The 21,512-nt window shown below is 44.9% G+C and overlaps 1 protein-coding gene across 2 annotated transcripts; it reads left to right on the top strand.

The window, feature by feature from the left end:
• Positions 1-12,417: 12,417 nt before the first annotated feature.
• Positions 12,418-20,824, top strand: krt12.6 (keratin 12, gene 6). 2 transcript variants are annotated; one of them, XM_002940650.5, is made up of 8 exons: positions 12,420-13,159; positions 14,218-14,300; positions 14,410-14,566; positions 15,751-15,912; positions 16,044-16,169; positions 16,610-16,827; positions 17,959-18,011; positions 20,572-20,824. In XM_002940650.5, the coding sequence occupies exons 1-8, from the start codon at positions 12,500-12,502 to the stop codon at positions 20,667-20,669; spliced, it is 1,557 nt and encodes a 518-aa protein (XP_002940696.1). In that variant the 5' UTR covers positions 12,420-12,499; the 3' UTR covers positions 20,670-20,824. The 2 variants fall into 2 exon arrangements, with proteins under 2 accessions (XP_031750585.1, XP_002940696.1); XM_031894725.1 differs by lacking the exon at positions 17,959-18,011 and having other exon boundaries at positions 12,418-13,159.
• Positions 20,825-21,512: the final 688 nt, after the last annotated feature.

The following is a 21,512-nucleotide window of genomic DNA, read 5'->3' on the forward strand; positions in this document are numbered from 1 at the left end:
GTTCTTTGGAAATGTGTGTTTGTTATGGTGTTGCACTTGCAATTTGGTGACTTTTTGCCATTGGCATTTGTCAGCTGGAGATGTTAAGAGCTGAGTATATCATGTCCCAGTGCCCCCCATGTGTATCTAAACTTTTAGCTGAATATTGGATATGGTGCAAATGTCTTAGTCTGGCCTTAGTCAACCTTCCTTGTCAAAATCTATAGCCCTCCATTTGTGTTAATATACTTTCCCAACATGCCTTCATGGGCTGCTCAACTGAGCAAGGGGCTTGGACTTCATTTTTCTTCTCTCTTCCTTTTATTCTTCCATTAACTATATAATAATGTAACAACCTTTTCTAGTGCAAAAGTGTTTCTCCAAGCCCATGGCGACTAGGTATTGGGCAATTCAACTGTATACAGATACAGTATATGGGCAGATTGTATGTCTCATCCCCACTTAGTAAAATTCATGTAAAAAAAGAATAGAAAGGTCCAAAAGAACAAAATATTATGAAACTTACTTTAAAACTGCATTTTAACGCAATAGATGTTAGTTTCTTGTCTAGATCTAGGGAGGAGTTAGGATAGACTCTTCTTCTTAGTGTCAGATGAACATTTAGTGGAACTCTGGAACACATTGTGTGGCTCATTATATGGGTATTATAAATTTGCCCAATACCTGTCCTAAAAAAATCACATTGTTTCAAAGACATCTAAAAAATAATATTTATTCTACTTAGAAGAAAAAAAACATTCTTAAGGTGTCCGTCCAGGGACAGATATTGACACGTGCCCATGTACATCAACAATGCACAATTTGCCCATTCTATCTGATTGCTAGATTGAGAAACAAATTCTCACATCAACCAAAATCTTCTACACTGGCGGCTAAACCCCTAAGCCCCTCCCCCTGTCCCCCTGCTGATCTTGCTGACTACTTTGTGACTCAAATAACATGTAATGGTAAATGTAACATCTGTGTTTTAGTCCCTCCTCCCCTGCCAGGATTTCAAATGATGCAGAAAGAGAAGAACAGTTTTGCAGCTGGATTTCAGCATATAAAAATGGGATTTATTCCTACTGTTTGAAGGAACAGATTGCAGTGATAGGGATATTAGGGGTTTCTGGGTTGGGTGGGGCACTTTAACACATGTTGGTTTATAAACTGAAGTTCCCCTTCAGTGGTGCTTATGGTGCTACTACACCTACATTTCTAATGAGAATATTAACAACAACATATCCAAAGGTGAAGCAATTGTAACCATTGTATTGGCAGCCTCTTAATTGTAGAAATTGCCTATTGTAGCCACATCCATGGGCCAGGTACCAGAACATCATACATTGACATTTTTTACCTTTCGGTGCTCTCTTCTTTATTCCAACAGTTTGGGGAAGGACTTGTCCTGTTTCAGCAGGATAATAACAAAGTAAGGTCCACGGAGAACAGTTTTGTAGAAATATAATGGAAAGGCTTGACTGGCCTGCACTCAGCCCTCCGACATTGCTGCCATTTACAAAACTGGCACAATTGGCCATTTTGTTGCACTTTGCACCTTGCTTACTGAAGTGTCATTGCGCCCAAGGGTTAAGTGATTGACCGCCTAGTCTCCAACTGGGGTCAAATAGAGTGAAAGCAAATACCTTCATGAAAGACCATGACAAGCACCTTATATACCCACACTGGTTAATAATAATAATAATAATAATAATAAAGCAGGAGCCTTAAGGTGGCCATATGTGTTGTGATCCCCAAACGAGCAGATCTTCTCCCCGATAGTCCCACCAGTGTCGGACTGGCCCAGCAGGATACCAGGGAAACTCCCGGTGGGCCCAGGTGTCAGTGGGCCCTCTTGCTTCTGACCATTTGGCCTGTTTCATGATCATTCCCTATTTCTGAATGGGAACAAAGAGGGGAAATAGATAGAAGGATAGATGCTAGCATGTAAATAAAAGAGACTAGGAGAATAAAGAGGTTGGGTGAGGAAAGGAGGAGAAATAGTTTGGAAAGTGGGCCTAGGGTCTAAGGTTTCTGGTGGGCCCCTGGGGTCCCTGTCCGACACCTAAGGTGGATGATATCGGACTAATTTGATTGTTTGGCCCTACGGCATTAAAATGGTGGCATAGGTGCCACCTCACCCCCACTCACCTTAGCACACGTTGTCAAGTGGTGGGTTGAAAGGAAAGAAAGAGTAAAGTAGGGGTAGGCGACATTAGAGGTACCTTCCCAGTATGTATGTATAGGTATGTATAACTTTATTTATTTATAGGTACGCAGCGCTGTACAATATACATAATTACACACAGGGAGGACAAGTGATATAATAAATAAATACAATACATATAAATGCACAGGGAATAAGCGCCATGTAGTATGAGACACAGTAGGAAGGAGGTCCCTGCCCCGTAGAGCTTACAATCCCAGTACCCCCCAATGGTTGTGCCCTAGGCAGCTGCTTCTTCTGCCTACCCCTAATTCCAGCCCTGCCATAAGACCAACGACATATCAATGAGCAGTCCCCGATCCAAGGGGAAAATCAAACCTGCCCAATCGAGAGGAGGTAGGGTAGTCAGGGAGGTAGGCCTGTTGGAGCAGATAATCTGGCAAATCGGTCATAAGGACCCAAATCTGCCTGTGTATGGCCATCTTAATCCTACTACTAGGGGTAGCTGGTCCTTAAAGCGATGGAGTGGGGACCAAGCGGGGAGCAGAACTGGGGCACGGGCAGGACAGGTGCTTGGCTAATTGTTTAGCCCTTATTAAACGATCCAAAGCATGGTGCATACCAGTGCCAGGGTTCAAGTTTGGGCAACTGGTAAGGGCAGGCCTAAGGCTTTATTAGGAATGGAGCAGGAGAACCTATCACTATATTCACTTTTACATATATTTCTCTTCTATTTCACAAAGATTTGGCCAAACGCCTAACCAAACAGCAACACTTTCCAACCAATCGGAAGACTAGGGAAAGGCAAGGACCTGAGGCACAGGGGCCGACCATCTAGATTTTCTACAGAAATGAACTTTGCATCACGAGTAGATGACACGATAGGTAAAAAATGCCATAAATATCCTTGACATTTGGCTGTAAAATTACCCTCGTAAATGCAGCTGCAAGCTCTGTTATAGAACAGTGACATTTAAAGATTTCATTGATTTAAAGGGGAACTCCACCCAAACACAACTTCAAATTCGAGAAACTTTGCAATATACATCAATTTAAAAATACACAGCCTTTTCATGATGTTTAATGTAATAATCTGGTTTGGAACAGTTCCCTAAGCCCCGCCCCCTGTTCCCTAAGCACCGCCCCATGTTCCCCTGCTGATCTGACTACTTTGTGACTCAAATAAACTAACAGTAGCGCCTGTCCCTCAGCCTGCCTCCTCCCAATCCCACAATTCCCTGCTGCACACGTGATGTCAATAAGGAAAGGCACATCCCAGTGCAATGCATTGTGGGTTATGGAGTTCCTGCATGCTGTCTGTAAGCTGGGGAGAAGTTGTTACAATGTGTAACATCAGTGTTTTAGTCCCTCCTCCCCTGCCAGGATTACAAATGATGCAGAAAGAGAAGAACAGTTTTGCAGCTGGATTTCAGCATATAAAAATGGTATTTATTCCTACTGTTTGAAGGAACAGATTCAGGGTCGGACTGGGGGTGCAGGGCCCACCGGGGCCCCACACCCCCCAAGGTACCTCCTCTGGGCGTATCCCCCACAGGGGCCCCCCACCACGCACCCCTAAACCTCCCCCTGCAGGGGGCCCTGTCCAATGTCCTCCCCTGAACGCATATGTGAAACGCGTCAGGGGAGGACATTGGAGGCCAGAGAAAGCAGCCAGGGTTGGACTAGGCCGAAAAATCCCGGTGGGCCCTGGCGGCCCAGTGCGACCCTTGCCGGCGCTCCCCCTGCCCGACTGTTCCTCCCCTCAGGGAGGACGTTAGGTGGGGGCCCTGCGGGGGGGTTAGGGGGGGCCCCTGGGGAAAGGATTGTGGGCCCTCCAGTTGTCCATGCATTACAAATACAAATGTATTGTATAAACTGGGAAAAAAATTCTCTAACAAGCAGGGGCTGGTATTATATACAAAACAGCAGTTTTATCAATTTGATACATTGAATGCCCTATCTGGTTGCTAGGGTCTTGTTTACCTTAGCAACCAGGCAATGGTTTGAATGAGAGACTGGAATATAAGCAGGAGAGGGTCTGAATAGTAAGGTAAGGAATACAAAGTAACACAGATAATTGATTTGTAGCCTCACAGAGAAATAGGTTTTTTGGCTGCCGGGGTCAGTGACCCCCAACTGAAAGCTTTCCAGCTTTTTTTTTTCCAGCCTTTTTGCAAAAGGCAAATAATTCATAAACTATACAAAATAAATAATGAAGTCCAATTGCAAAGTTGTTGGGAATAGGGCATTCTATGGTTAACTCGCACAGGGCAGATGGTGTAGGGGAAAGAGTTAATTTCCACTGTATCAAAGGGGCAATATTGGTTTCAACAAGTCGGTGATCACATTCCTTTTGCTTTACAGTCAGCGTTAAACTGTCTGGAATTAGCTGAAGGGAATGTAATTTATGGCTTAGGGAGGCTGCCTGAACTGTAACACTCTAACTCTGCGCTGTTATATATTTATATAGTATCTGTATTTATGTAGTATACCTGTTATCCAGAAATCTCAGGACCTGGGGTTTTCTGGATAAGGGATATTTCCTTAATTTGGATCCCCATACCTTAAATCTACTAAAAATCATTTAAACTTGAAATAAACCCAATAGGATTGTTCTGCCCCCAATAAGGGGTAATTATATCTTAGTTGGGATCAAGTACAGGTACTGTTTTATTATTACAGAGAAAAGGGAATCATTTAACCATTAAATAAACCCAATAGGGCTGTTCTGCCCCAATAAGGGGTAATTATATCTTAGTTGGGATCAAGTACAGGTACTGTTTTATTATTACAGAGAAAAGGGAATCATTTAACCATGAAATAAACCCAATAGGGCTGTTCTGCCCCCAATAAGGGGTAATTATATCTTAGTTGGGATCAAGTACAGGTACTGTTTTATTATTACAGAGAAAAGGGAATCATTTAAACATTATATAAACCCAATAGGGCTGTTCTGCCCCCAATAAGGGGTAATTATATCTTAGTTGGGATCAAGTACAGGTACTGTTTTATTATTACAGAGAAAAGGGAATCATTTAAACATTATATAAACCCAATAGGATTGTTCTGCATAGGCGCCATCTCAGTGCATTGTGCCTGAGCTTTCAGAAGGAACTCCCTTTATCCCCCCCAGTAGCAAGCAAAAAAGGTAGATTTGAGAATAGCACTCAGTAGTAAAAATCTAAGTACAGCTCAGCCCTCATAAACTCCAGATACACTGAGTAAGAGAATCAAGAGCTTATCTGATAGCTGTTCTAATGTGTAGCGCTGGCTCCTTCTGAAAGCTCAGACTCAGGCACACTTTACTGCTGCGCTGCAAGTTGGAGTGATATCCCCCCCCCCCCTCACCCCCAGCAGCTGATCAGCAGAACAATGGGAAGGGAGCAAGATAGCAGCTCCCAGTAGGTATCAGAATAGCACTCAATAGTAAGAAATCCAAGTCCGGCTTGGGACTCCTCCAGTTACATGGGAGTAGGAGAAACAATAGGTTAGCTGAAAGCAGTTCTAATGGGTAGCGCTGGCTGAAAGCTCAGACTCAGGCACAATGCACTGAGATGGCGCCTACACACCAATATTACAGCTACAAATACATTTGTTGGTTCAAGAATAAAAGGTTAAATGGCAGAGGGAATTATTTGCTGTGTAACAATGTCATTTAGTAATAAAAACTAGTCCATACAAAACATGGTGACAGCCTGGGTGAGTTGGGCTGACCCACTAGGATACCTGGGAAATTCCCAAGTGGCCCAACTGTCAGCTGGCGTTGCTGATCACCCATTTATTTGACCTAGTACGTCTGTATCTTGCCTATCCACCATTTCTGCCTGGGATCAGAGAGACAAGGGGTGGGTAAGTAGGTAGGAAAAATAAAGTAGGTGCATGAAAAGGGAAAGATTAATAGCTTGGAGAGCAGACCTGTGATTTCAGGTTTCTGGGGGCCCCTGGCACCCAAGCTCAACACTGACTGAACATGCCCTGGGACACCAGTGCCGGGTGGTGAAAGAAAAGATAAAAGTGAGAATCCAACACGTTCCAACAGGAAAGATAAAAAATTCCAGCCTTTAAGCTCATCAAGTTTAGACTGAACGTTCATTAATAGTGATTGAAGTTTGTCTCTGTAACAAATCCGGTAAAATAAGTGGAATTTTGTTGAGATAACAGTGCAACCAATGTCATTTGTGTGTCTGATGTTATATGTGTTTAGTAAACAGAGGTGGAATGTTGTCCCTTGGAACAATGCAGCGTAGGACAATATGTTCCCCTACACTGTATTATCTTCAGATTGATTGCCTTGGCCTTGGCCAGACAAGTCGCACCTCCCGGGGAAGATTGGGTAACGTGGGCCCTCGTTGTACTGTCGGAGGAAAGGTTAATTACACTGAATTCACCCACAATTTTATCCAACAATACCTTGGGCGTCAGTGGGTCTTGTTACTTACAAAATCTCTCTGTTGGAACTGATGGTACAATAATCAATCGCTTCAAAGATAATGTAATTCACTAAAGGTCCCCATACACGGGCCGATTCTAGCTGGCGATATTGGTCCCTTAGACAGATTCGGCAGCTAATCGGCCCATGTATGGGCACTACTGACGGGCCTGCCCGACCGATATCTGGCCTGAAATCGGGCAGATATCGATCGGGCAGGTTAAAAAATGTATTTGGATCGGGGACCGTATCGGCTCGTTGAACACCATTACTACCAGCAAGCCTTGGCATAAAGAGACACTGTGATCTCCATCAAGCCCTGGCACTAAACAACAACATGCCTACCAGCAAGCCCTGGCATAAAGTGACTCTGTGATCTCCATCAAGCCATGGCACTAAACAACGCCATGCCAACCAGCAACCCATGGCATAAAGAGACTCTGTAATCTCAATCAAGTCCTGGCACTAAACAACACCATGCCAACCAGCAAGCCCTGGCATAAAGAGACTCTGTGATCTCCATCAAGCCCTGGCACAAAACAACACCATGCCAACCAGCAAGCCCTGGCATAAAGAGACTCTGTGATCTCCATCAAGCCCTGGCACTAAACAACACCATGCCAACCAGCAAGCCCTGGCATAAAGTGACTCTGTGATCTCCATCAAGCCCTGGCACTAAACAACACCATAACTACCAGCAAGCCTTGGCATAAAGTGACTCTGTGATCTCCATCAAGCCCTGGCACTAAACAACACCATAACTACCAGCAAGCCTTGGCATAAAGTGACTCTGTGATCTCCATCAAGCCCTGGCACTAAACAGCACCATAACTACCAGCAAGCCTTGGCATAAAGTGACTCTGTGATCTCCATCAAGCCCTGGCACTAAACAGCACCATGCCAACCAGCAAGCCTTGGCATAAAGAGACTCTGTGATCTCCATCAAGCCCTGGCACTAAACAACACCATAACTACCAGCAAGCCTTGGCATAAAGTGACTCTGTGATCTCCATCAAGCCCTGGCACTAAACAGCACCATGCCAACCAGCAAGCCTTGGCATAAAGAGACTCTGTGATCTCCATCAAGCCCTGGCACTAAACAACACCATAACTACCAGCAAGCCTTGGCATAAAGAGACTCTGTGATCTCCATCAAGCCCTGGCACTAAACAACGCCATGCCAACCAGCAAGCCCTGGCATAAAGAGACTCTGTGATCTCCATCAAGCCCTGGCACTAAACAGCACCATGCCAACCAGCAAGCCTTGGCATAAAGAGACTCTGTGATCTCCATCAAGCCCTGGCACTAAACAACACCATAACTACCAGCAAGCCTTGGCATAAAGAGACTCTGTGATCTCCATCAAGCCCTGGCACTAAACAGCACCATGCCAACCAGCAAGCCTTGGCATAACAAGACACAGTGACACCCAACATCACAGCGGCTGTAATTAGGGCGAGAGTGGGGTTGCCCACTGCACCCTAACCCACTTCAAACACTGCTCCCAGCCCCACGTGTATTAGCTCCTCATTCAGCTGTTAAAGACAGGCTTCTCACAAAATTTATGTGATCTTATTCATTATATATAATTATCTATTAATTATAATTATATATTAATTATATATATTTCAGCATACGCTGTTACCAGTGGAAAGACATACTTTACTGTAAGGCTGATGGCTTATGGGCTGCTTTCTTTTTTTTACTTTTGTTTTTCATCTGGCTTTTTGCTTCCTACATTCTGTGGCTTTCATCTGTTAAATGCCCCGGGACACCAATGAGTCTTCCTTCCGCACGTTAGTCCCCAAGGCCCTCTGGCCACATCGGACACGTGCACATCAATCTAACCTTGAACCCTTTTTGCCTTCCTAAGGCCTTTGCCTGACCTTCTCCTATGCTTAACCCTAATCTGTACTATGTTACTGGATCATTCTCTGCCGTGTGTAGGGTCCCTGTCAATCCCCCAAAAGTCCATCAGTGCAGACCGTTGTTGGTGGGGCTCTCCTGTTTCTAAACTATCATTTGTAACACCATTCACTTTGACTGGAAATGGCTGAAAACCCTGGGGCTGAGCACTTTGAACTGAAAACCACTTGGGAATCAGGTCCTAAGCATTCTGGGTTGGTGGTCCCATGCTTAAGCCTTTAGGTGGCCAAGCCTAAAGGCTCGAGCAATCAAATACCTGCCGGCCAGTGTTACAAAGTGCCAACTTAGTCTTCTTAGATTCTTAACTGTGACCCTCCATTTCCTTTATGAATAGGGATGAGTGAATTTTTTCGGCAGGCATGGATTCACAGCGAATTTCCACATTTCGCCATTGGCGAATTGTTTTGCGGAACTTACGTGAAAATTCGGCATGGAAACATTCGTTGCATGGAAATGTTTTTGTTGCGTGTCAAATTGGGCGCGGTTGGGTAAAATTGGGCGCGGTTGGGTAAAATTGGGCACGGTCCCGTCAAACCTGCGGGCAACAAATGCGTTTCGCAAATTTTCTTGCCGTTTTGCAAATTTTATAGCGAAGCGAAATGGGACAGATTCGCTCATCACTATTTATGAACTAATTTGCCATTCTCTTTAGTCTCCCTTGTCTTGTAATGCCCTTTCCATGATCTATAAAATAAAACTGAACTGCCTACTCCAAATGGACCCTCACCAGCGTTATAAAGGAGAAGAAGTACATCTTTCTGTAAGGGTTTGTTTATTTACTAAGGCAGCTGCTAAACCCATTCAGCTGCCCATAGCAACCAATCAGAGCTTAGTTTACCACCAATTAAGGTCCCCATACACGGGCTGATTCTAGCTGCCGATATGGGTCCCTTAGACCAGTGCTGTCCAACTTCTACGGTGCAGAGGGCCGGAATTTCTCTAGCATACATGGTGGAGGGCCGCTAATGGAAGCCAGTTTTGGCCACTCCCCTTTTTGAAACCACACCCACTTCAAACCACACCTATTTTATCACAATGGTGGTAGCACAGCAAAATCCCAAATGCTTGGTCCTTACTGTGGGGATATCAACCATCATTCATATGTGAAAGAATTATGTCATATTAAGATATACCCTTAAATTCCATATGCCGCCTCCTCCTCCCCTGTGGATAGCAGAGCAACCCCCAGTACATAATTACACACCTTTGGGACCATTTAATGGCTATTTACAACTGCTAACAAACTCCCACAACAAACCCCTGCCAGGTTCACCTCCCACAAGCAGCATAGGGCAAGCAGAGTATGGCACGCACAGGCAGCACTCTGCCTGTCCTATGCTGTCTGTGTGTGCCATACTCTGCCTTCCCTACCCTGCCTGTGTGTGCCATACTCTGCCTTCCCTACCTTGCCTGTGTGTGCCATACTCTGCCTGCCCTACCCTGCCTGTGTGTGCCTTACTCTGCCTTCCCTACCCTGCCTGTGTGTGCCATACTCTGCCTGCCCTACCCTTCCTGTGTGTGCCATATTCTGTCTTCCCTATGCTGTCTGTGTGTGCCATACTCTGCCTGCCCTACCCTGCCTGTGTGTGCCATACTCTGCCTGCCCTACCCTGACTGTGTGTGCCATACTCTGCCTGCCCTACCCTTCCTGTGTGTGCCATACTCTGCCTGCCCTACCCTTCCTGTGTGTGCCATCCCCTCCCTGACCTATGCTGCCTGTGTGTGCCATACTCTACCTGCCCTATGCTGGCTGTATGTGCCATACTCTACCTGCCCTACCCTTCCTGTGTGTGCCATACTCTGCCTGCCCTACCCTTCCTGTGTGTGCCATACTCTGCCTGCCCTACCCTTCCTGTGTGTGCCATACTCTGCCTGCCCTACCCTTCCTGCGTGTGCCATACTCTGCCTGCCCTACCCTTCCTGTGTGTGCCATACCCTCCCTGACCTATGCTGCCTGTGTGTGCCATACTCCACCTACCCTATGCTGGCTGTATGTGCCATACTCTGCCTGCCCTACCCTTCCTGTGTGTGCCATACTCTGCCTGCCCTACCCTTCCTGTGTGTGCCATACCCTCCCTGACCTATGCTGCCTGTGTGTGCCATACTCTACCTGCCCTATGCTGGCTGTATGTGCCATACTCTGCCTGCCCTACCCTTCCTGTGTGTGCCATACTCTGCCTGCCCTACCCTTCCTGTGTGTGCCATACCCTCCCTGACCTATGCTGCCTGTGTGTGCCATACTCTACCTGCCCTATGCTGGCTGTATGTGCCATACTCTGCCTGCCCTACCCTTCCTGTGTGTGCCATACCCTCCCTGACCTATGCTGGCTGTATGTGCCATACCCTCCCTGCCCTATGCTGGCTGTATGTGCCATACTCTGCCTGCCCTACCCTTCCTGTGTGTGCCATACCCTCCCTGACCTATGCTGGCTGTATGTGCCATACCCTCCCTGCCCTATGCTGGCTGTATGTGCCATACTCTGCCTACAGTACCTATGTCTGAGGTGTGAAGAAGTGAACAATGGGAGTGATTACAGCCTGAGCCTGAGGTGTGAACACTGCAGGGGGTGAACAATGCAGGTATTAAAAGGTGTGAAAAACACAGGGGATTACATTTTTATACAATACAGAGGGATTACAGCCTGAATCTGAGGTGAGAACCATGCAGGGGGCCAGTTAATCTCAGTACTGATACCATTTAATGCTTACTCAAAGGTAAGCCATCAAAGCAGCCAGACAGGTGGGGGGCCACACAGAGGGGGGTCGCGGGCCGCCAGTTGGACAGCACTGCCTTAGACAGATTCGGTAGCTAATCAGCCTGTGTATGGGCACTACCGACGGGCCTACCCGACCGATATCTGGCCTGAAATCGGCCAGCTCTTGATCAGCCAGGTTAGAAAATCTAGTCGGATCGGGGACCGCATCTGCTTGTTGACTGACTTTTCCTATGCCCGTTGTTAGAATTCGATCGTTTGGCCCCAGGGATTCTCCCGATATGGCCCACACGAAGTTGGGGGATATCGGGAGAAGATCAGCTCGCTTGGCAACATCGCTAAGTGAGCGGATCGGCCCGTGTATGGGGACCTTAAGAATATTAAAGCAAATTGCTGATTGGTTGCTATGAGCTGCCAAATGTAGATGGATCATGGTGGCATAGATCACTAGATCAGTGATGCCCAACCAGTGGCTCAGGGGCAACATGTTGCTCACCAACCCCTTGGGTGTTGCTCCCAGTGGCCTCAAAGTAGCTTATTTTTGAATTTTTAGCTTGGAAGCAAGTTTTGGAGACATAAGGGCAATGTATACTGCCAAACAGAGCCTACCGGCCTATGACAATCAAATGCAATAGACACCATAAACTTTATATCAAGCAGGCGAGTAATAATTGTGAGTTAATTGTGAACGTTCATATACTTATTTCCATTCACGACAAAAGCAGCTTGGAGAAAAGTTAAGAATAATTAGGTTGAAATATAAAAACATTTGTATAATTAGGTTTTCTGTAATTGCATCATTTGGCTTCTCTATCCTGGAAAACCAATGCCTGGGGTAAAGTCAACATGAAAGGTAAGAGAAGCAACGTTAGAAGACACACAATACGATATTTTTGTTTATTAGTTTGAGCCAAATGGTGCCCAGGGTATGTGATAATAAGGCATAAATAAAATGCTGAGGCAAGTTTAGATAGGCTTCAACAGATTAAAGACAATAAAATAATGGCTTACTGCCACCCCACCCACATTCTCCCTTTAATTTAATAAATATAGCTTCAGGGCAAAATATTTGTTCAGATAAAGCATACTGCTGAATTGAATTAATTACTGAAATTGGGCACCCAGTGCTGATCTTGCACAATAATTATCCCCTCCAGTGAAGATATAAAAGTAGATACACCCATTAGATGATAGTATAAAAGGGCTACGCTATTAACGGATTTACCCTCTCCCGAATTCGCTAACCTCATTTAACTTGGAGAGCTCCACTTCTGTGCTGCCACTATGACATCTATTCGCCAGTCACGGTCAATGGGTGGTGGCGGCTCCAATATGTCCGTCAGGAAATCAGTGCAAACCTTTCAGAGAGTAGGAAGTGCAGGTGGAGGTGGTGGATTTGCTGGTGGGTATGGAGGGGGAATGGCTGGTGGAGCTGGAGGTATGGTGATGAATGGTGTAGGATATGGTGATTTTGAAGGTGGCTATGGAGTTGAATGTAATGAAGGTTTTGGAGCTGGAGGTTTTGGTGGAGGATTTGGTGGAGGAGCTGGTGGGGTATATGGTGGAGGAGCTGGTGGGGGATTCGGTGGAGGAGCTGGTGGTGGATTCGGTGGAGGAGCTGGTGGTGGATTCGGTGGAGGAGCTGGTGGTGGATTCGGTGGAGGAGCTGGCGGGGGATTCGGAGGAGGATTTGGTGGAGGATTTGGTGGCAGAGGACCTGGTGGCTTCGAAGGCCTCCTGGCAACCAATGAAAAGCATACCATGCAAAACCTTAACGACCGCTTAGCCAATTACCTGGATAAGGTTAAGGCTTTGGAAACCGATAATAACGATCTTGAAAAGAAAATACGAGAGTGGTATGAAAAACTTCGCCCTGAATCCGGCGGTGTGGGAACCGTAGACTACAGTAAATACTTACCAATAATTGAAGATCTCAGGAAAAAGGTAGGAATAATGTCTAAATGTTTATGTTGCGTATGTATCCTCATCGCACAAATGTCCATCAAGCACCAAAACTAGTAGAATGTCTTCCTTACATGTCTAACTATGTGCACTGCACAACACTGCACGACACTGCTCAACACTGCACCTAGCATCCAACCAGACTTTTGCATTTTTGTTATGCAATAGACTACTAATTGGTTGCTATGGGTTACTGCACTGACACAAATCTGCCCCTGTGTCTATGTACGTAATGGCCAACACTTATGGTAGCACTTTTGTTGTTGTGAAACGTGAAGCTCCAAGTATCTCTCAGTCAGTCAAAATGATGTTGGGTATTGTACTTGAGCAACACCCCCTTACCCTTTACCTTGTACAGTTATTTCACTACACAGTGGAATTAGGGAGATTTATTCTATCATGTTCTTTGGTGTCTGGTAATTGTCTCTCCAGATCTTTGTCAAGCTAGAATCTTCCAATGACCAATGAACCATGACTGCGGTAGATCAACCCTTTCATTGCTGTGTCTAAGCATTTTATGCAGTTACTTAATATTGACCTAAATGTGTAGAGGGACCGGTGAAAATGAACCCTGGTAATACTAATCTGCATCCAGCCTTGTATTAGAGCAACTAGTGGCTTGGGGGCAACATGTTGCCCACCACCACCTTTGATGTTGCTCCCAGTGGCCTCAAAGTAGGAGCCATTTTTACATTTCTGGCTTGGAGACAAGTTTTGGAAGCCCAGAGACACAGTTTTACCCCAAGCAGAGCCTCCTGCAGGCCAGCAGTCCACATGGGGCTACCAGATAGCCAATCACAGCCCTTATTTGGCCTCCAAAGAACTTTTTCATGCTTGTGTGGCCCACCAAACCCTTTTACATCTGAGTGTGGCTCACAAAAGTTGGGGATTGCTGTATTAAATTCTCCTTTTAAAAAAAGTGAAATAAAATAAAGTTAAAACACTAGGGTGTATATCTACCCTTGCTTTTGTTCTAGGATGAAACCACTAAAGAGTATGTATATGTATGAAAACGAGGGTTCTCTGATTCTGTATTGCAGATTATGGAAAGCACTTTGGAAAATGCCAAGATTCTCTTACAGACTGACAATGCCCGGCTGGCAGCTGATGACTTCAGGCTGAAGTAAGAAGTGAAGAGCTCTTAGACTAGGGATGACGCTAATCGCCTTCCATTGATTTGCTTGAAATGAGACGGGCAAGAACTTCTACTAACACATATGATATATGTACAGGTATGAGAATGAGCTGGCCCTTCGCCAGAGCGTGGAAGCCGATATTAATGGCCTACGTAGAGTGCTGGATGAGCTGACCCTGTGCAAGGCTGATCTGGAATTGCAGATTGAAAGCTTGACTGAGGAACTGGCGTATCTGAAGAAAAATCATAAGGAGGTAGAGCTAGAAGCGCCATATTTTAGAGCTTTCTAGATACCATAAAATGTACATAAGAAAAGGCTGCTTATGTTCTTCTATAGTCTAGCAACTTTGCCAGAAATGATATAGAGATTTAGAGTTTGTCATTCGACTGCTAACAATGTATTCTCTTGTGGAACATTTATTACTTTTTACTATGCAAAGATTATGTAGAAACATCAAGAAGGAAAGTGTGGGAGGTGGCAGATACACCCACTAGATCAGTGATCCCCAACCAGTGGTTCGTGAGCAACATGTTGCTCTCCAACCCCTTGGATGTTGCTCCCAGGGGCCTCAAAGTAGATGCCCATTTTTGAATTTCTGGCTTGGGGGCAAGTTTGGTTGCATAAAACCCAGTGCAAAGCCAAACAGAGCCTTCTATTGGCTTCCAGTCCACACAGGGGCTACCAAATAGCCAATTATAGCACTATATTTGCACCCCCAGGAACTTTTTTCATGCTTGTGTTGCTCCCCAACACGTTTTCCTTTTGAATGTGGCTCCCAGGTATAAAAGGTTGGGGATCCCTGCACTAGATCATTGTATAAAAGGGCTATGATAGTAACGGATTTAGTCTCTCCCGAATTTGGTAATCTCATTTAATTGGAGAGCTACCACCAAGACATCTATTCGCCAGTCACAGTCAATGGGCGGTGGCCCCAATGTGTCTGTCAGGAAACCTGATTATGGGAGGAGTATAATCAGTAAACTATAGCGCCACCAATAGAACTTATGTGAGGGTAAATGTTGGTTCTCGCCCCATATTGCTTAGACACAACATATGGCATATATGACTGGTGTCTTAAGACCTCTTTGAATAAGTTGTGGAGTGAAAATTCCGTCTAGAGCAGTGGTTCTCAACCTTCCTAATGCCACAACCCTTTAATACAGTTCCTCATGTTGTGGTGACCCCCAACCATAAAGTTATTCCTAAGACCATCGGAAATATGTGTTTTACAACGGTCTTTGGCGACCCCTGTGAAAGGGTTGTTCGACCCCCAAAGGGGTCCCGACCCACAGGTTGAGAACCACTGGTCTAGGGTTTGTAGTTACAAATCTATAGCAGCCAGAGAAAAATAAATGTCTGCAAAAAGCTACTAGATCTAGTTATCCTTCACGGGCTAGGAAATTTTAAGCAAAATGAATGAGCATTTTTCACCTTTAGGAACTGGATGCTCTACGAGGTGGACCTGCTGGCCAGCTCACTGTTGAGATGAATGCGGCTCCAGCAGTTGACCTGACCAAGTTACTCAATGACATGAGGGAGCAATATGAAACCCTGGCTGAAAAGAACAGAAGAGAAACGGAGGCCCGGTTTAATGAGCAGGTATGGTGATGGAAACCAACCCAATTTCCAAAGAACATAACGCCTAAATAATTCTGTTCCATTTAGTGTTATGGGCACTGGTACCTGGTCCTCCATAGTAAATATCTTTTTAAATATGTTTGTAATTGTAGAGCAAAGATATAAAGAAAGAAATCTTAGCTGGAGTGCAGCAAGTACAGTCCAACACTACAGAGATCTCAGATCTGAAACGGTCCCTTCAGGGATTGGAGATAGAGCTTCAGTCACAGCTGGCGATGGTATGTATTGGCTGTTATTCAGAGATGAAATGTTTGCCTTTTATCTTCACTTCAACTAACTGAGATCTACCAATGAATGCAATGGATGCAATGCGGTGATCCCCAACCAGTGGCTCAGGGGCAACAAGTTGCTCACCAACCCCTTGGATGTTGCTCCTAGTGGCTTCAAAGCAGTTGCTTTTTTTCAAATCTCTGGCTTGGAGGCAAGTTCTGGTTGCATAAAAACTAGTTGTACTGCCAAACAGAGACTCCAGTAGGCTGCCAGTCCCATAGCAACTACCAGCTAGCCAATCACAGCCCTTATTTGGTGCCCCCCCAGGTACATTTTTCATGTTTGCCTTTCTTCTCAACTTGAATGTAGCTCACGGGTAAAAAAAGTTGTAGGACCCCCGCTCTAAGTCAAGCATCCTTAAGTCCTCATACATATTATTCTTCCACAGAAACAATCATTGGAGAAAACCCTGGCAGAAACGGAAGGACGCTTCTGTTCTCAGCTTGGGCAGCTACAGAACTTAATCACAAGTGTGGAGGAGCAGCTGTTCCAACTGAGAAATGACATGGAGCTTCAGAGCAACGAGTACAAACAGCTGCTGGACATCAAGACCCGGTTAGAGCAGGAGATAGAGACATATCGCAAGTTGCTGGAAGGAGAGGGAGGGTAAGGATAACACTTATCTCATTCACACCTTTTTTAAACGTTTTTGTGCATATTTATTGAGATTATTAAGTGCTTCTGTACATATATCACTTGCTCTGCCTGCTGATTCTTTTTATGTTTTGCTTTATGGTGGCTTTATTTGTGTATATTCCTATAATTGTCTTGAATACTTCACAAAACCCTCTAGTGGTTGTAAAGTTGGATACCATCTAGTTTTTGGTATATACCTGACCAATGAGTTGTGGCAACTTTTGGGTCAGCTGATTGAATCCACCATGGGCCTATCTGAGGCATCACCACATTAAACTAAAGCTGGCCATACACTGTAAGATCCGCTCATTTGGCAAGGTCACCAAGTGAGCAGATCTTCTCCCGATATGCCCACCTAGGGCCAAACGATCAAATTGAAATGGCGGGCATAAGCACCATAGATTGGTAAGTATAGGTTGTGGGTGCTGGGTTTACTTGGAAGGGTTGAACTTGATGGACTCTGGTCTTTTTTCAACCCTATGTAACTATGTAACCACATCAACGAGCCAATGCGGTCCCTGATCCAATGGAAAAATCAAACCGGGGAGGCCCATCAGTAGTGCCCATACATGGGCAGATAAGCTTCCGAATCACTCTAAAGGACTCTGTATGGCAACCTTTATTGAGATTTAATGAGACTGTGTGATCTTTTGTATTGTCTTTGGAAGTGCTCCATGATGGCTCTAATATGGAGAGGTGGTTGGCCAACTAGGCCAAAGACTGACAATTTGACCTATTTCAAACTTGCCCATGCAGTTGTCAATTTCTATGTGATCATCTATCAACTCATAATGATTGTACTGTATATCTGAACTGGAAACACATGAATGGTCAGATTATACCAATGTGATCTTCTGCCAATGTAGTGACGGAATTCAGAAGGCAGTAGTCAGAAAAGTTATCTGTAATGTTTGATGAACCCCTCATTTTGAACAAGGCTGGGGGGTGTAGAATAGCAGCCAGGATATGAGCTGACATTACTGGAGGGATGTTCAGGGTCAAAAGGAAAATAGAAAAACATTCTTAAGGTTAAAATGCCTTTGAGTGTGTTTTCCTACAAATAGTTTGATGTGATAGGGAAACCATTCTGGTTCTTTTCAGAAAACTGCTAGCTGGGATGTCAGATGGAAAAACTCCTTCAGATTCTTCCAAAGGTAAATCTGCTATGAAATATATATAAGACAGGTGATGTATCTTAAAGCATTCATTTGCATTTTGCACCAAACCTTTTGTTAATACCTTACTAAATGTGGATACATCACAATTTTATGATCATGTCTGATGGATCATTAGGTGTTGACCTAACAGAAATATTAGATGGAAATACACAAGCTCCTCTCTTCTGTGTTCCTCTAGTTTCTATGAAGGTGTTTCTGGTTCATCTAATAGTTCCTAAACTGCAAGTGTCTATAAAGCTCCTCCCTTCTGTGTTCCTCTAGTTTCTATGAAGGTGTTTCTGGTTCATCTTATAGTTCCTAAACTGCAAGTGCTTATAAAGCTCCTCTCTTCTGTGTTCCTCTAGTTTCTATGAAGGTGTTTCTGGTTCATCTAATAGTTCCTAAACTGCAAGTGTCTATAAAGCTCCTCCCTTCTGTGTTCCTCTAGTTTCTATGAAGGTGTTTCTGGTTCATCTAATAGTTCCTAAACTCCAAGTGTTTATAAAGCTCATCTCTTCTGTGTTCCTCTAGTTTCTATGAAGGTGTTTCTGGTTCATCTAATAGTTCCTAAACTCCAAGTGTTTATAAAGCTCCTCTCTTCTGTGTTCCTCTAGTTTCTATGAAGGTGTTTCTGGTTCATCTTATAGTTCCTAAACTCCAAGTGTTTATAAAGCTCCTCTCTTCTGTGTTCCTCTAGTTTCTATGAAGGTGTTTCTGGTTCATCTAATAGTTCATAAACTCCAAGTGTTTATAAAGCCCCTCTCTTCTGTGTTCCTCTAGTTTCTATGAAGGTGTTTCTGGTTCATCTAATAGTTCCTAAACTGCAAGTGTTTATAAAGCTCCTCTCTTCTGTGTTCCTCTAGTTTCTATGAAGGTGTTTCTGGTTCATCTAATAGTTTCTAAACTGCAAGTGTTTATAAAGCTCCTCTCTTCTGTGTTCCTCTAGTTTCTATGAAGGTGTTTCTGGTTCATCTAATAGTTCCTAAACTCCAAGTGTTTATAAAGCTCCTCCCTTCTGTGTTCCTCTAGTTTCTATGAAGGTGTTTCTGGTTCATCTTATAGTTCCTAAACTCCAGGTGTATATAAATCTTCCATATCCCTGGATACCCATCCTATAGTCCTCAAATCGTTATATTCACCTTTGCTAAGGGTGTTTGGCCTAGCAGTACTGGACACATATTATAACATTATGAGTGGCTAGCCATCTTGGAATGTAAACTGCCAATAGTAGGAACAAATTTCTAGGTTTTGTCTTAGTCTGTACAGAGAGATGCCTTAAAACAGTAATCCACAACCAATGACTTATTGTCCCCTTTTAATGTTGCTCCCAGTGGCCTCAAAGTAGGTGCCTATTTTTAAATATCTGGCTTGGAGGCAAGTGTTGGAAGCCCAGAGACACAGTTTTACCCCAAGTAGAGCCTTCTTCAGGCCAGCAGTCAACATGGGGCTACCAAACAACCAATCACAGCCCTTTTTCACCGGGGGTGAGTGAGTGTAGGACTAGCCAGACCGGGGGTGAGTGAGTGTAGGACTGGCCAGACTGGGGGTGAGTGAGTGTAGGACAGGCCAGACCGGGGGTGAGTGAGTGTAGGACAGGCCAGACTGGGGGTGAGTGAGTGTAGGACTGGCCAGACCGGGGGTGAGTGTAGGACTGGCCAGACCGGGGGTTAGTGAGTGTAGGACTGGCCAGACTGGGGGTGAGTGAGTGTAGGACAGGCCAGACCGGGGGTGAGTGAGTGTAGGACAGGCCAGACCGGGGGTGAGTGAGTGTAGGACTGGCCAGACCGGGTGTGAGTAAGTGTAGGACTGGCCAGACCGGGGGTGAGTGAGTGTAGGACTGGCCAGACCGGGGGGAGAGTGAGTGTAGGACTGGCCAGACTGGGGGTGAGTGAGTGTAGGACTGGCCAGACCGGGGGTGAGTGAGTGTAGGACAGGCCAGACCGGGGGTGAGTGAGTGTAGGACTGGCCAGACCGGGGGTGAGTGAGTGTAGGACTGGCCAGACCGGGTGTGAGTGACTGTAGGACTGGCCAGACCGGGTGTGAGTGAGTGTAGGACTGGCCAGACCGGGTGTGAGTGAGTGTAGGACTGGCCAGACTGGGGGTGACTGTGACGTAGTTGGCCGGCTTGAATAAAACACCTTCGGACATGCACACCCAGGCACCTTGTATCACATTAAATAAGGACTGCAGATGTAAAGCTTTGTGAGAAAATGTTCGGAATTCTGGGTACAAACATGACAGTTTGTGTTAATAGTTGACCTTTACAATAATTTACCTTTAGTTGACCACCTTTAGAGTTTTGGCATTATATGAAATGTGAATTCTCACTCTTAACCCACCCCACTATACAGTTGGTTTTTATTTTTTCATAAAGTAGTTTATACATTTCATGATTTTCCTCATGGTCCTCAACCCAACATTTTTAAAGATCCATCATGGTTGGGCGCGTAGGTTACGCAGGTTAGGTTGAAGAGGCAAACTGCTAAACCATTTCTATCACAATAAACAACATATAAAGCTTACTTTGTGATTTAGTTGATTTTGTTCAATTTCTCAGATTCATCCAGGACAAGAAGAGTTAAAATGGTCATTGAAGAGGAGGTGAACGGAAAAGTGATTTCTTCGAGCGTCCGCGAAATCGAGGAGAAACACTAGGACCGGCTGGCCAACGAGCTCCTCATTCTGCAGAGTTCTTACCTTTCTGACTCTCGGGCTAATGCTTATTCCCAATGGCAGAACTGCTTTCCTTTCCAACATTCTGCTACAAACACTATAACTATATGCTTAATAAAGGTTTGGCATACTCGCTACTTTTGTACTCCATTATTGTCATTAATCACCAAATGGAGCTTGTGGGACACTGGGTGCTGCCCTTGGAGAAGAGCCATACACACACGGCCATATTTACACGTACATTAGACAACTATATAGATATGGGGGTTCATATGAAAGGGTTGGACATGATGGAGAAGAGAAAGGCTAATAAAGAGTTAATCTCAAGCTGCAGGCATACCTTCAGTTCTCTCAATAGTGCCCTTAAGTCTCCCCATATTTCTCCCGTTCAGATGATCAGAAGCCAAACAGGAAGAAAAAACGTTGAGCTGTGTCAAGAAAGTTCCCATAATGCCTCACTCCTGCACCGAGACCCAGACCAAGTGAACATGCTCAGTTAGTAAGACTATGGGGCACATTACTAATCCACAAATCCGAATACCGAATGGGAAAAAATCGGATTGGAAACGAAAATTTTGCGACTTTTTCGTTGCTGTCACGATTTTTTGGTAGGTTGCGCGATTTTTTCGTCACCGTCACGACTTTATCGTATTTTGCGCGACTACTTAGTTGCCGTCGCGATTTTTTCATATTGAGTAATTCTAAACGGCGGAAAAACCAAACTGATTTTTTTGCGACGGCGGCAAAAAAGTAGCGGAAAAAGTCGTAACGGCGCCGAAAAAGTCGCGGAAAATCTGAAAAAATTGCGACAGCGCCGAAAAAGTC

This window comes from Xenopus tropicalis, chromosome 10, assembly GCF_000004195.4.
Source record: "Xenopus tropicalis strain Nigerian chromosome 10, UCB_Xtro_10.0, whole genome shotgun sequence".
NCBI classification, from domain to species: domain Eukaryota; kingdom Metazoa; phylum Chordata; class Amphibia; order Anura; family Pipidae; genus Xenopus; species Xenopus tropicalis.